General features: G+C 40.4%; 1 protein-coding gene across 1 annotated transcript in view; it reads right to left on the minus strand.

Moving 5' to 3' along the window:
• Nucleotides 1–3,530: 3,530 nt before the first annotated feature.
• The window catches only part of C7 (complement C7), an 82,510-nt gene continuing 71,051 nt past the window's right edge, over nt 3,531–14,989 (minus strand). The window contains exons 15-18 of the mRNA XM_031003284.3: nt 13,878–14,069; nt 9,626–9,716; nt 6,562–6,746; nt 3,531–5,078 (exon numbers count right to left, since the gene is read on the minus strand). Of these exons, the coding sequence (XP_030859144.2) occupies nt 4,897–5,078; nt 6,562–6,746; nt 9,626–9,716; nt 13,878–14,069 (650 nt within the window). The 3' untranslated portion in view covers nt 3,531–4,896. The remainder of the gene's footprint in view (nt 5,079–6,561; nt 6,747–9,625; nt 9,717–13,877; nt 14,070–14,989) is intronic.

Raw genomic sequence — 14,989 nt, forward strand, 5'->3', positions numbered from 1 at the left:
CCAAAGCTGCTTAATCCTATAGGGTCACATGGGGGTCCAGTCAGTGGGCTTGAATACAGCTTTATATAATGCCTGACTTCAGGAGTTGCTCTTGGTGCTATCTGTGCAAAAAAGAGTTTCTGGACTTAGAGTTCAGTTGTGGCCCCTTATTAAATACTGTCATAATGCACACGTGGGTTGTATATGGCCTAATGATACACCAATCCTGAGCCTTTCATGTTAATCCATTTTCTCTTAGGGATGCCAGGCAAAATTTTTCTTTAATAAGAAAATTGTATTTTACTGTTGCTGAAAATTCCTTGACCTCTCTGTGTTCCCAGTTGACTAGGGCAGCTGATTATTTCGTAATAGACCCTCAAGCCAACATCGCATGCGCTTCGTTTTTCAGTCAATGTTTCTCTGTCTTGGACATCATTGATCTGCCATATACCTAAGTCCCCTTCCCTGGAATTCAGTGCAAGTCTCCTCTCATAGAGATGCATGGAAATAACAGTGATAACAGAGCAGTTCCTATGTTTGTCTTTTCACAGGAAATTGTCCTCAGCCTATGAATCGAAAAGAACATTTTCACGTTTTCTTCTCTTGCCCACTTTCTCACCTCCAGCCCACCCCTTTCAAACAACGGCAGTCTTTCCATCTGGTCTTGTTAACCCTTGGCTGAGGAAGCAAATTTTTCTATGTGATTGATATCTTGAATGTAAATCTAGAGCTTTGCCTTCACAGCCTGACAGGAATAAATAAAAAGACAAATTGTAGGTGCTTTGGTTGTCACAGCAGGGGCTCCTATCATGGCATCAGCTTTCTCGTCCACAAATGTGTGAATGGCCTGAAAGTCCAAGGTAATTGAAAGGCAGGCATAAACCTGTTTTCTCAGACATTAACGGAAATTGCCTCCTACTGAGGTCGCTTTTCTGGCTTAGTGTTCTGAGAAAGAAACAAGCCATTCTGTTTTTAACACAAGTATTGAGTACGCTTTAACTAGTCCATCAAGGAAGAAAAATCTCAGTGGACTGGTATGGCTACTCAGTTCTGCCAATCCCATACTAAGAATGGCCCAATTTATCTCTCTCTTTCTATCTCTCCTGCCTCCCCTTTTCTTTTCTCTTCTGTTCTTTGTCATCTGCTCTACTTCAGAGAAGAGAAAGAGAAGTATTGGATATCCCTGAACACCCACTTCATCTTGTGCCCAAAGTATGCAATATCTTAGTTTTCTTCAAGTTTATGATGATGACCACTTCCACTAGCTATTATGCTGTGAAAATAATCCAAATGCCTGTGGTGGGTGAGTATGTGTGTATAAGTGAGTAAGTTTGTGTGTATTATGTGTGAGTATGTGTGTATTATCTCCAAATAATCCAAATGCCTGTGGTGGGTATGTGTGTATAAGAAATGTGAATAGGAACATAAAGAAAATACAGAAAAATGATAAACCATGGTGCCGTGGTTTGCATGTGTTTCCCAAAGTTCATGTGTTGGAAACTTAACCTCCAATGCACGTGTTGGGAGGCAAGGCTTCATAAGAAGTGATTAGGACATGAGGTCTCTGCTGCTATGAGTGGATTGTGTTGTTGTAACGGGAATGGGTTAGTTATCACGAGGGTGCTTTTGTTATAAAAACGAGTTCAGCCCCTGCTTCCTCTTGCTCTCTCTTGCCCTTCCACGTTTTGCCATAGGATGATGCAGCATGAAGGCCCTGCCAGATGCCAGGACCATGCTCATGGACTTCCCAGCCTTCAGAACCAGCAGCCAAATAAATTTATGCTCATTATAAATTACCCAGTTGGTGATATTCTGTTATAACAGCATAAAACAGACTGAGACAGGATGGGTTCAAAAAATATTGATTAATACACATACCTTGACTGAAAGAAAAAGTGATTACTAATTGGACACATAAGTGGACACATAATAAGCTGGGCACATAAATGGACACATACTAGGCTGTTTCAGGGAATGCTGTATAAACCAGCTGCTCAGCACTTGCAGCTCTTAGCAGTTACAAAACAACTAGATGGTTCACAAGACTCATGTGAAGCTGAGATTAGCCATGATCTTCCCAGCAAAGAGGGCAACCCTCAATCAGATTAGCCAGTTACCTGGCTAGTTGCTAGGTAATCCAAAGTTCCGGGGGTCACTTGTCAGATTTCCTGCTTGGCACTCCACATCCCTACCATACCCTACCTGAATACCGAGAACCCTCCTTCTCCTTCAAGGTGATTACAAGTCATCCTGCACTGGGAAAGAAGGTTACATTAATAACAGTTTGAATGGGGCTTATTAAATCTCAGGGCTTAGAGAAGCAGCACTACTTTTGATCAATTAGGAAATACATAAGATGTCACAGGAAGGCACTTCTCAAAACCATTAGCAAATATTCTCAGGCACCTTCTCTGCCCAGGTAACTTGTAGCGTCCTCATGAGTGGTAAGCGATGATCTGTAGGATGTGCCTTGGCCTCCACATAGCTCCCTGAAGCTAGTGATGATTAATGCACCAGCCAATTTCCTTCTCTTTGTCTGTTCCTTCTGAGGGCCAAATGACTCTAATCTCAGCAGTGCTTTCTGCCCTCTGCCTCCTCCAAGGCTCTATCCCCTTCTAACCCAGATGACCCTCACCTGATCTGAGGCACAGGAAAGGGCAGGAAGATGGAATTCTCACACTCTTTATTCTTTTTCCATTTATTTTTGTGGTATAAAATCATTCCCTTAACTTTCCTCAAAGCCTCTCCATAGGTGTTCAAGAACTTATTTTGGAAGTTTCAAAACATTTTTAAAAATTTAATCTTAAAAATGACTTTCTCCTTGCTGACCTGATGCGACAATCCTAATTCTCCACAGGCAATTGTGAATGCCTCTGTTGGACTAGAGGAAAGGTCAGCACAAGAATGTTCAGAAAAGAAAAGGAGGAAAAAAATACAGTATTTCAAGACAACACCTCTTCATGACAACATTCACTGCTCCTCTCCTTCTCCTCTCCTTGACTTCTCCTTCAGTAACTCTGCTGAAATTCCTTTCTCAAACCTCTTAGTTACATCTACTCATTTCCTTTTTTTTTCAAACCTCAATCTCTGATGATATTTGATAATGCTGACCATATCCTCTGTATTATTTAGGAAGGGGGCATGGTGATACATAAGCGGTAGGAATCTAACTTCATACTAGCTTAACCTAAGAGGAGAAATTATTGGAAGGATACTGAGGTATTTCCTTCCAAATGAATTACTTGTTCAACCTTTTGTCTCAGGGTCTGCATCCGGGCCTAGCATGTTCAAATGTGTCCTCCCATCCAGGGTAGAAATTAACTCTGTAATAACCTCTAACAAATGCAGTTGCAATGTCTGAATGTCATTGTTTTTAACCAATTGAAACCTGCCTCCTTGTAACTTCAACATATTATATCTGCATCTTCCCTTAGGGCACACTTTGATACAAAAAGCTAGATCTGGATCAGACATAAAACTTCAGGCAAGAACACATCAACCATTCATCATGAAAATCTTCTCTAAAATGAAACATCATACAAATGAAACAATTCTGAAGAATAGCATCTTTAATGAGTTTTCTAATCCTTGTCATCTGAAGTTTTGAAATATATTTACCAGGGTCAGAACAATACAGAGATAGTATTTGTATAATATAGCTTATTTTAAATTTCATTTAAGCCCTCTCATTTCTCCTCCCACAGCTGCTGTTTTGTTTTGATGAAAGAGAAATAAGGAATAAATAAAAGGTCAATGCTTCAAACTAATCTACCTGTGTACTCCCTGAAAACTCTGGGACTGTATCCACAGAATAGGGAAAACTATTCTCAAATGCACAATCACTCATGCCTCAGGTATGAACTGATGTTCTTTCAAAAGAAAAAAGAACAGGGGCAAACTTCCAGTCCTATGTTTGACACATACTAAAACCCCAAAGAGAAGACTGAATTGTATTTGTTCTCAGACAAGACACCCCTGTGACCACAGCATAATGAATTCTGCTCTGACATTTTAGTGGTTCAATCTCCCGACAAGAGTAAGTATTCCAGCCAGGCGTGGTGGTTCATGTCTGTAATCCCAGCACTTTGGGAGGCCAAGGCAGGTGGATTACCTGAGGTCAGGAGTTGGAGACAAGCGTGGCCAACATGGTGAAACCCCATCTCTACCAAAAATGCAAAAATTAGCTGGGCGTGGTGGCAGGCACCTGTAATCCCAGCTGCTTGGGAAGCTGAGGCACAAGAATCGCTTGAACCCAGGAGGCGGAGGTTGCAGGGAGATGAGATCACGCCACTGCGCTCCAGCCTGGGCAACAAAGTGAGACTCTGTCTTAAAAAAAGAAAAAAAAGAATAAGGAATTCCTATCTGTGGTGGTTGACTCTATAGGATGAAGTGTGAGATTACTACTCAGGATAGAAATAGTTTGTATCTGTCATTTTTGTTCAAGTCCTCTTTATATTTGGTTCCATTGAGGAAAACCACCCTCTCTAATCAGGAGATCACGTTCTTTCTGTTATACTAGTCATTTTGTAGAGTGTGTTCTGGCCCATGGGCTGTGTCAATCATATTTAATAAAATGATAGGCCTGAATGGAGCATTCAAGTTTCTCTAGCGCAGTCCTCTAATTTTACAGATTTTAAAAAACCAAGGCCCAGAGAAGGTAACATGTATTTCAAGAACACGCAGCCAGCCTGTGCAAAGGCTCATATCCTTACTGATATTAAAAAGGAGGCAAAAGAGTAATTCGATTCAGATTTGGGAGAACAAAGGATTGTGTTTATACAGATGGCTGGGAGTTGAGGAGGAAGGTAGACACTGGAGAAGAAGGAAAAGCTGTCCAGTGCCCAGTTGTGCAGATGTTTTCACTCAGCCCCAGCTGCCTGCTGGATTCCAAGCAAGCTGACCAGGGCCTCCAGGAGACTACTGGGTTTCCGCAGCACAAGGCCTTATGCTGGTGACAGAGATGCTCTGCCCTCTGCATCTCAGAGCACCCGCTTCACACTCAGACATTGTCTGCTCCTTGCCGTTCACTTCCACACAAATGCTAAACCCTTCTTCCTCGCACTCCGATGCTTCTCGGCAGACACATTTGCTGCTCTCAGCTGGAAAAGTAAGTGAAAGAGGCTTAATGGTACATTGTGGAGGTCGGGGAGTCAAAGAACATCACCTCCAAAGTAATAATGTGGTGATCAGAGCTGTAGAAGCTCCTGCCCGGAATGATATAATAAATTATCCCCTGGAAAAGCAGTAGGACCAGGAAATTGGGGCATTTTGCTCCACTCCAAAGAAATAGGTTTTGAGGTTGGTAGCAGGCTTTATATTGGTTAGACCCACATGGGGTGGTTTTATCCAAGTCAAGAGCTCTTCAACTATCTCCTACATACATGCTGCTGTCCATATGAGCCAGCAACTGAGGTCAAATGAGAAGCCCTCAACAAAGAACCAAGTCAAGACTCAAACAAAGAGAGAGAGAAAAAAAGAGAACTTAACTTGCTTTGAGAAAGAGCATGCCATGCAAAAGGCTACAAATCCCAAAAAACAAACCAGAAATGAGTTAAGGAGGCAAGGAGTCTGTGCATGGAAAGTCCATGGTTGGAATACACCAGCCAGGAGTCTTCCGAAGATGAGTAACAAGGTCAGCCAGCAGACAGTGGTGACCGCCTAACGAAAAGTGACCCAGACATGGCTAGAGTCACATATGTATGTCATCAGTCTGTGCTGCAAACCTTGAGGAAGTGAGGGGACAGGTGCCAGCGGGTACAGGCCAAGAGGGCAGAGAGTGAAGAGCCAACAGAGACCTTACAAGTCATAGAGTCCAGCTCCCAAATTTACAGATAGGGAAGCCCAGACAGTGACTTGGCTCTGGAGACCCAGCCATTCCCCTTTCATAGTACTGCCCAAATCATGGGAGGTTTGCCGTGCTCTTGGGGGAGTTCAAGATCACTGTAAGTGCTACTTAAACATAGTGTTAGCAAATATTGAATCACAACGTGAAAAAGTAACTTCTTCTTCTATTCTCTTCAAATCCATCTGATTACTTCTAGAAGAAAGTGTCAGCTTGGTGCTAGTATGTTTTTAACACCCGTCTAACACTTGCTAAACTCACAGAGAAACAGCATAGTCAATGTTGGACCAGTATCTGGCTAGAGTCCACAACTTTATTTAGTTCCATTACATATAACTTTTATAGTTACCTAGTATTTATGGCACGTGATACCTCCTTTTAAGGACATGATATAAAGTTTTCATTTGAAAGTTATTTTTATGTCAGACTTTTAAGAAATGAGTACACAATATGGATAATACAAGGACAGAGTAAAAATCATGAAGGTGGCATGGAATCACCCCTGTTTGGGAGAACATTTCCACATCAGGAATGTGGGAATCTTATCCTCTGAGGTCTGTGATCTGTGCCCTTCTCCAGTGAGGGGTATAGGAGAGGTCAGTGCATGTCAAATCAGTCTGAGTCTTTAACATCCTCAAGTATCTTCTTCGGCCCACTGCTAAACTAGAAACCACATCTTTAAAATCCTCAGTACTGTGACTTTAGCATTCTTATGCTTACAAATATGAAAAGCCCCTTACCATCACATTTTCCCCACAGTGGGCAGGCACCACAAGCTTTCTCAGCTGAGGCAGGCAGAGTACAGCTGTCCCTACCAGTAAGGGTGTAATTTCTACCCTGACAGTGGAGAACATGCATCTTGCAAACTGTCAGAGGCAGTATCCTTTTGCTTCTCTCATCTCGAGCACATACATCCAAGGAAGGTCTGAAAAGAATTTTTAATGACATTATTTACAAGATTTTTGTTCGTAAAAGCTGAGAAGGAGAAATGAAAAGTGATGCTCTGAGCTTAGTGCCCCCAGATGTTATCACCCACAGCAAAAAAAAAAAAAAAAAAAAGGTGGAAACTCAAATCCCCTCATTCCTAGGTCCAACTCACTTAGGTCTTCAAAATATTTGTATTTACTCTTTATTTGCTCACAATTTTTCTAAGTGTAGATATCTAGTGTTGATCTAGTTCTATCTAGAACAGATCAGGTACAGCAAATTAGATGAGAAGGCAAGGTCTGCTAGCAACAGCTGACAAAGGAGACAGAAAGCCAGTGGAGACCAAGCATTCAATGTGATCATAGTCAAATGGGACCATTAATTGCAGGAGAAATGAGCTCATCCCAGCCCAACAGCCAAGAGTTCACGTCCATAAAACTGCATCGTCCAAAAATGGATGACCCTAAATCATCACGGGAAGATGAAACTGTATTTTTCAATGCTACTTTTAAAAGTATCTATGTTTATAAAATAGTTTAGAAATATTTCCATAAGTTTGGGAGCCTGTAATCCCAGTGTTTTGGGAGGCCAACGCAGGTGGATCATTTGAGGTCAGGAGTTCAAGACCAGGATGGCTAACATGGCGAAACCCCATCTCTACTAAGCATATAAAAATTAGCTGGGCGTGGTGGCACACACCTGTAATCCCAGCTACTCGGGAGGCTGAAGCATGAGAATCACTTGAACCCAGGAGGCAGAGGTTGCAGTGAGCCGAGATTGCACTACTGCATTCCAGCCTGGATGACTGAATGAAACTGTGTCCCAAAAAAAAAAAAAAAAAAAGAAATATTTCCATAAAATGTGTTACCTTCTTCATAAGCATTGGTGCTAAAATAGTGGAAAAAAATAGCTATTTAGAAATGTCACTATCAGAAAACTCCACACTTCTGAATGCTGATAGACAAGGAGGGCATTACTGTCACTGAAACCTTAGACAACAGAGCATTTTTGTATACCAGATGGAGTCAGAAAGAGTCTATATTCACACACTTTATTTAGCTCTAATATTTTCCTTTTCTACCAAAAGCTACATTTACTTGGAGTTATTTATAAAACAGAAACAAATCCTGTTGTTTTGAATCTATCTTTCCATCTGTTTATTGAAACTTTAAATAGAACTACTTACAACAGCTGAAAGGGTAAAGACCTTACAATACCACCTTGTTGCCAGTATCTGAGACCATGGAATGACATGGAAATTTATACCATAACTATTAACAACGAGCTGCAGATAAACTAAATGAAATGGGGAAGTTGGAAAGAGGATGAAAATGACTCAAAATAAACAATAATTATTAAAGATTAGCAGCAAAGTCAGAATATTAGAATCACAATGTATCTAGGCTGACCACCATTTCCATCACGCCATTTAGTTATTTATATTCCTCTTCACACCAGAAATTGCTATATACAATAACAATTACCCACTGTAGCTTCAAGAAGTTGGATATCGGTTTTGATAACCAAAATCATTGAAAACCAACTAATTAGTGTTTTGGTTCTTTTTTTTTTTTTTTCTTTTTGAGATAGGGTCTGGCTCTGTCACCCAAGCTGGAGTGCAGTGGCATGAATGTGGCTCACTGAAGCCTCAACCTCCCTGGCCTCAAGCAATCCTCCCACCTCAGTCTCCTGAGTAGCTGGGACTACAAGAGTGAGTCACCACACCCAGCTAATTTTTGTATTTTTTGTAGGGAAGGGGTTTCACCATGTTGCCCAGGCTGCTCTTGAACTCCTGAGCTCAAGCAATTGGCCCACCTTGGCCTCCCAAAGTGCTGGGAGTGCAGGTGTGAGCCACCACACCAGGTCATGTGTTAGTTCTTAATTTTAAAAATGGCCACTAAGTCTAGGGGCTGGATATTTCTTATTTCCTCCCCAGATCCACTTTCCACTCTTCTCCACCTGCCTGGGAGGCTGACATGTATGGGCCACATCGTGGACTTCCTCGGCCTCTAGCTTCAGTTGGTTTGATCAGTGGTGAGCACTGACTGGCAGGAGACTCGAGGCAGGAAGGACAGTGCAGTTGAGGTGTTTATGCCCCTGGCTCACGCCTGTGGGATCTCTGAAGTCCCTAAAATGAGAGTGTCAGCTCTTCCTCAGGGCCATCTCCACACAGCCCTCTCTGTCTCCAGTTTTTCCTGAATGCCCCTCTCCTTACTCCTTGGACCTGGGTATGGCTATACGGTTAAGCTGTTAGCAGTCTAGGAATACTGCCATGGGACTTGTAGTTTCCTTTCCTCTGTTCACATTTTTGTAAATATTTCTGCTAATAAAGCTTTTCTTGTCCTAATTTAATTGTGCCATCTCTATCCTACTAGGACCATGACACAGACATCTATTAACTACTTCAGAGATATCCTCCTACAATGGAATGATTTCAAGTTGGTGGCATTCTCAACCATGCAAATCTAGAGAAGATGCTTCAAGAATCAACAAAAGCAACTGCTGTTTCCCTATCAGTATTGCTTTAAGAGTTTATGTGCCAAAGGAATTTCAGTTTTAATCCTCTAATCCTCTAAAGTTCTAAATCCTCAGCTGACAGTTTTGCCATTTTGCTCCATTTTATATATAAAACAAGCAGTCCTCGAGTAGTCCTGCAGCCTTCTCCACTAGCCAGATTAGAACACTGCTTAATGCCATGGCTGTCAGCCCTAGTGACCCAGACAAATAACAGGCAGCAGATGGACTACATCGAAATGCAAACAAAGACCCTTAACTCTTGGTAAGCTCCACTTTCCATCCAACAGACACTAGCATCTAAGAAATTATCCCTTATCCTTAATAAAATAAAACGGAGAAATGAGCAAAGGCGGCACTTACCCACATTCGTAGGGCATTTTACAAACACATCTTGAATTCTGCAGTTTCTCCCAGCGCTGACATTTAGGCACTGCCTGTGTTAACAGATTTTCTAAAAAAGGATAAGGGAGATGTGGTCATTAGGAGAAAAGCTTCTTCATAGTAAACAAGGTATTATATGAATTGCTGGACCAGGGTCTGTAGTATTCTCCAACTGCAATGCGTTTGCACAGTAACAATAGCAATAATAATCAAGGTGTGATACATTTTACAAGCTATAGAGAGTTTCTAGAGCCACATTACAAATAACTGCATTGGTAGTAATAGCTACCATCTCGTGAACACTTATATTTGTTGTGCACTTTTTATACATTGGGATATTTATGCCTCCCTAACAAATGCCCACCTAAGAAATCAGAAAATTAAGAGTAAAAAGAGTTAGGAAGTTGGTGCTACTTCACACATTTAACAAACTGGCCCAGGCAGCATTTAATTCTACATTGGTCTGAATCCAAGGACAATAAAGTGGCTCCCTTTCAAGAAGCTGGTGCTTATAAACTGTTTGTTGTTTGGACTGCATTCTGCCTGCTGTGCCCATAATGAGGCAAAAAGCAGCAACATCACTTGCCTTATACATGGAGAACTCCCTGGTGTGCTGAGAAGATCTACAATAACCTCTTACATGTGAATGTCTAAGTGGTCTCCCTCAACAGTGAATAAATGTCTGGAGGTCATTACATTAATAAAATTCTTTCTATAACTTTGTGTTTTACAGAAACTGACAATTCAGTCATCATTTCAGTTTTGACAGGTAAACACCGTGGTCCAACTTACAAGAGCATAATGTGACTGCCATCCCCTCAGCTATCCCTGATTGCAATGGGAATGATCTAAAAACATCCTGACTTTTTTCACCTCGTAACAGCTTTATTACAATGAAATCCATTGCCATACACTTTTGCATCATAAAACTAGATAGTCATTTACTATATCTATAAAGGTAGTTTATCTGGAGAATATGTTTTTATGAATACACAAACTATGGAATACTTCCTTACTTTGGAAAATTCAAGAGCCTTGGACATGACATTACAATCTTGTGAACATTCATAAACCTGTAAAAATGATGGCAATGTGAAGTATGCCTGCAATGGTCAGCAGTCTCAATAACAAGATTCATTATTAAAACACTTCTCTTGTCTGGGCGCGGTGGCTCACGCCTGTAATCTCAGCACTTTGGGAGGCCAAGGCAGGCAGATCACTTGAGGTCAGGAGTTCACGACCAGCCTAGCCAACACGGTGAAACCCTGTCTCTACTAAAAATACAAAAATTAGCTGGGCGTGGTGGAACGTGCCTGTAATCTCAGCTACTCAGGAGGCTGAGGCAGGAGAATCGCTTGAGCCTGGGTGGTGGAGGTTGCAGCGAACCGAGATTGTGCCGTTGCACTCCAGCCAGCCTGAGCAAGCGAGACCTTGTCTCAAAAAAAAACAAAACACAACAAAACAAAAAAAAAACACTTCTTTTTAAAATGGTATTATCCTAAATGCAACGTAGTACCCTGAACTGGACCCTAGAACATAAAAGAGACATTAGTGGTAAAACAGGAGGTATTTGAATAAAGTGTATAGTTTAGTCAATAGCATTGTACTAATATTAATTTTTTAGTTTTAACCAAGTTGTGTTATGTAAGTTGTTAATATTAAGGAAGATGGGTGAAGGGTGTGTAGAAATTATATCTGTGACTTTGCTGAAATCTAAAGTTATTCCAAAATGAAATTTTTTAAAAATGGTGCTTCTCAACCAGGGGCAGTTTTGTCCCCCAGAGGACATCTGGAAATCACTAGAGACATCTATGGTTTTTACAACTGCAGAATGTTATTGACATAGGAGGATGCTACTGTTGGGTAGAGACCAAGGATGCTGCTAAGCACCCTGCAATGCACAGAAGAGGCTCCCATAGCAAAGAATTATTAGACCTAAAATTCCAATAGCGTTGAGGTTGAGAAGCCTTAATCTAGATGTACCAAAACTTAAGGTCAATGATTAAGCCATGTAAATTAGTTCTGCACTGTGGTTAAAAATTTACTTTAGGACAAATCGTGAAATTTTAGATTTTAAAAGTTTGCTTAAACTATTATAATGTCAAGCCGGGCGCAGTGGCTCACGCCTGTAATCCCAGTACTTTGGGAGGCCGAGGCGGGCGGATCACGAGGTCAGGAGATCGGGACCATCCTGACTAACACGGTGAAACCCCGTCTCTACTAAAAATACAAAAAAAATTAGCTGGGCATGGTGGCGAGCACCTGTAGTCCCAGCTACTCAGGAGGCTGAGGCAGAAGAATGGTGTGAACCCAGGAGGCAGAACTTGCAGTGAGCTGAGATTGTGCCGCTGCACTCCAGCCTGGGTGACAGAACGAGACTGCATCTCAAAAAAAAAAAAAAAAAAAATGTATTATAATGTCTTTGTGGAAAAAAAAAACGATAGAATTACCTAGCCCAAAGAATTTTTGCATTTAAGAAGAACATAGCTTTGTTGCCTTTACAGCTTGGTTAACCAAGTAAACACACTCTTAAGGCCCACCGAAAGTATGTGCTTTTGCTATTTTAAAAGCAAATTTATTCCCATCAAGACTAACTACAGGGACAGTAGGGGAAAGTGAGGAATTAATGTTTAATGGATATAGAGCTTCAGTTCGGAAAGATGAAAAAAAAATGTGGTGATGGTTGCACAACAATGGGAATTACTTAATGCCACTGAACCATACATTTAAAAATGGATCAAATGGTAAATGTTATGTTATGTATGTTTTACTAGAATAAAAAAAAAGACTAAATACTAGAACAGCCAACATTTTAAAACATCAACTTTGGAAGCTGGTAAGTCTTGGATTTTTTTGTTTGTTATAGGCTTAGAAGTAGTTACTGTTATTCACATCTTCAGAAAAACACACAGATCTGAAAAACATCCTTAATTAAAATCCACTTTAATAGAATTTTCTACTGGGTAAATGAAACTTCATACCAAACTGTGCCATAAAATAGCTGAAGTAGCATTTTAGACAGACTAGTCTACAATCTCATTTGGACCAAAAGTGCAACCTCGTCAATTGTATATTGTTCTCTTTCATTTTTAGAATTGTAAGTACTGGTCCATGACTTTAAATATTCCAAGTAAACTCATGTTTATACTTCAGTGTTTACAGAACACAAAACAACTGTCCTCTGAGATGAGCTTTGATAACTTAAAAGCACATCAGGACAGGCAGGGAGGGCACTCCAAGGACGTGTGTCTTGCCTATTGTTCTGCCTCTCATCCACTTCACATCACAGCCCATATCTACCATCAGTATCTGAGTGCTCCATACCCTGTCACATGGAGAACTTAGTTAGAAACATCTAATTCACCTCACACCATCACCTGTGAAATCTAGTACTTCATCCTCACTATTAAAAATAAATTTCAGCGTTTAATTAAAAATCACATACTAGAGAGATAATATCACATAAAATAGTATGCAAGTGAGTTTTTCTTCATTCTCATTTTTGTTACAAATACAATATTTTCCGTTTATTTAAAAAATGTAAACAAAGAATAAATAAGGGGTTATTGTCAAACAAATCTATCTCATCTAAAATTACCTGTAAAAAGAAATAATTTGGCTTTCTAAATCCTTTCTACCTTAGGTTCTTAAAAGACCATTTTAATTTTCTTGGTGTTAAAATACTGGATTTTTGGGTTTCCACATTAAGAACAATTTCACAAATCACAACACTTTTCCTTCAATAATGTCTGCTTTAAAGTGTTAAATGAAAATGCTTTCTAAATTTTCAATTTCAGAACTACTGATAAACTCTTTGAAAGCCCAAAAATGAAACATACAGAACTTTAAATAAATTATGATCTCAACTCTGTACTTATGAAAAATGCAGGGGAAAAAAATCAAGAGGAAACAAACAAACAAACAAAAACAGGTTTTAAAAATCCTTTATTGTCTTGGCACCATAACAGATATAAAGCTAATCTTTCACAAGGAGGATTTAAGTTAAAAGTTTCAGAATCACCAGGCTATCCTTGCCTTTCCTTGCTTTCATGAGTCTTTCTGTGCCATGTGAAGAAAATCTGTTACTCAGTCTACAACCTGACCCCATCTTAGGGAGCAAGAATGGAGGGAATGACTCACAGCTATGGTGATACAGTACCATGAAGGTTGCCACAAGGACTCTCACTTGCCTGGGTACAAGTGTCCTTGGATAGACACGGAAGCCACTCACCTTTTTGTACACAGCGGGCATTTTTCATCTCAGGACTCCACTTAAGGCTGGAGCCACAGAGAAATGCTGAAGGACCTTCTAAGGACATGCCACCTGAACAGGAAACAGTCACCTTCTCACCAACTGTGTAGAAAGGCTTTTGGGGGTGACTCTGTATGCCATCCATCAGTACAGGTAGAACACAGGCAATTTCTAAAGATAAAAGAGAGCAAAATATAAGGGTCATTGCTCTCCTAAACCATCTTTTTAAAAAAGTCTTATGTGATGCAGATACACTTGTTCTGCTTTTTCATATTAGAGGACAAGGAGAAAGACGTAAGTTCACTGTTAGGGTGGACTGAAAGACATGTCACACAGAGCCTGGCATGTAATTGACCCATGAATAACTAAAAACCAAAACAGCTCCCCCTCTCCCACCCCTCCCCTCAAAACAATGTGACAACTTAAAATGAGCAACCCCAATAGCGTCCTAATGCCCAGCCTACTGTTGAAACCAAACTTTTCACAGCTGTCACTTATTTATGTGCTCTAGTGATGTTCCACCAGGAGAGTTTCATTAACTTTCATCCAGTTAGATATTTTGCCATCTGAAATTATTAAAACACCACTTTTATTTATTTATTTATTTTTATTTTTTAGGGACAGGGTCTGTCTTGTTGCCCAGGCTGGAAAGCAGTGACTATTCATAGGTCTAATCAGTGTATACTACAGCCTCAAATTCCTGGGCTCAGAAAAGCAATGGGGAAACGATTTCCTGTTTAATAAATGGTGATGGGAAAATCGGCAAGCCATATGCAGAAAACAGAAACTGGACCCCTTCTTTATACCTTATACAAAAATTAACTCAAGATGGATTAAAGACTTAAATGTAAAACCTAAAACCATAAAAACCCTAAAAGGAAACCTATGCAATACCATTCAGGACATAGGCGTGGGCAAAGACTTCATGACTAAAGACATAGGCATGGGCAAAGACTTCACGACTAAAACACCAAAAACAATTGCAACAAAAACCAAAATTGACAAATGGGATCTAATTAAACTAAAGAGCTTCTGCTCAGCAAAAGAAACTATCATCAGAGTAAACAGGCAACCTACAGAATGGGAGACAA

The sequence above is a fragment of the Gorilla gorilla genome, chromosome 19, assembly GCF_029281585.2.
Source record: "Gorilla gorilla gorilla isolate KB3781 chromosome 19, NHGRI_mGorGor1-v2.1_pri, whole genome shotgun sequence".
Taxonomy (NCBI): Eukaryota; Metazoa; Chordata; class Mammalia; order Primates; family Hominidae; genus Gorilla; species Gorilla gorilla.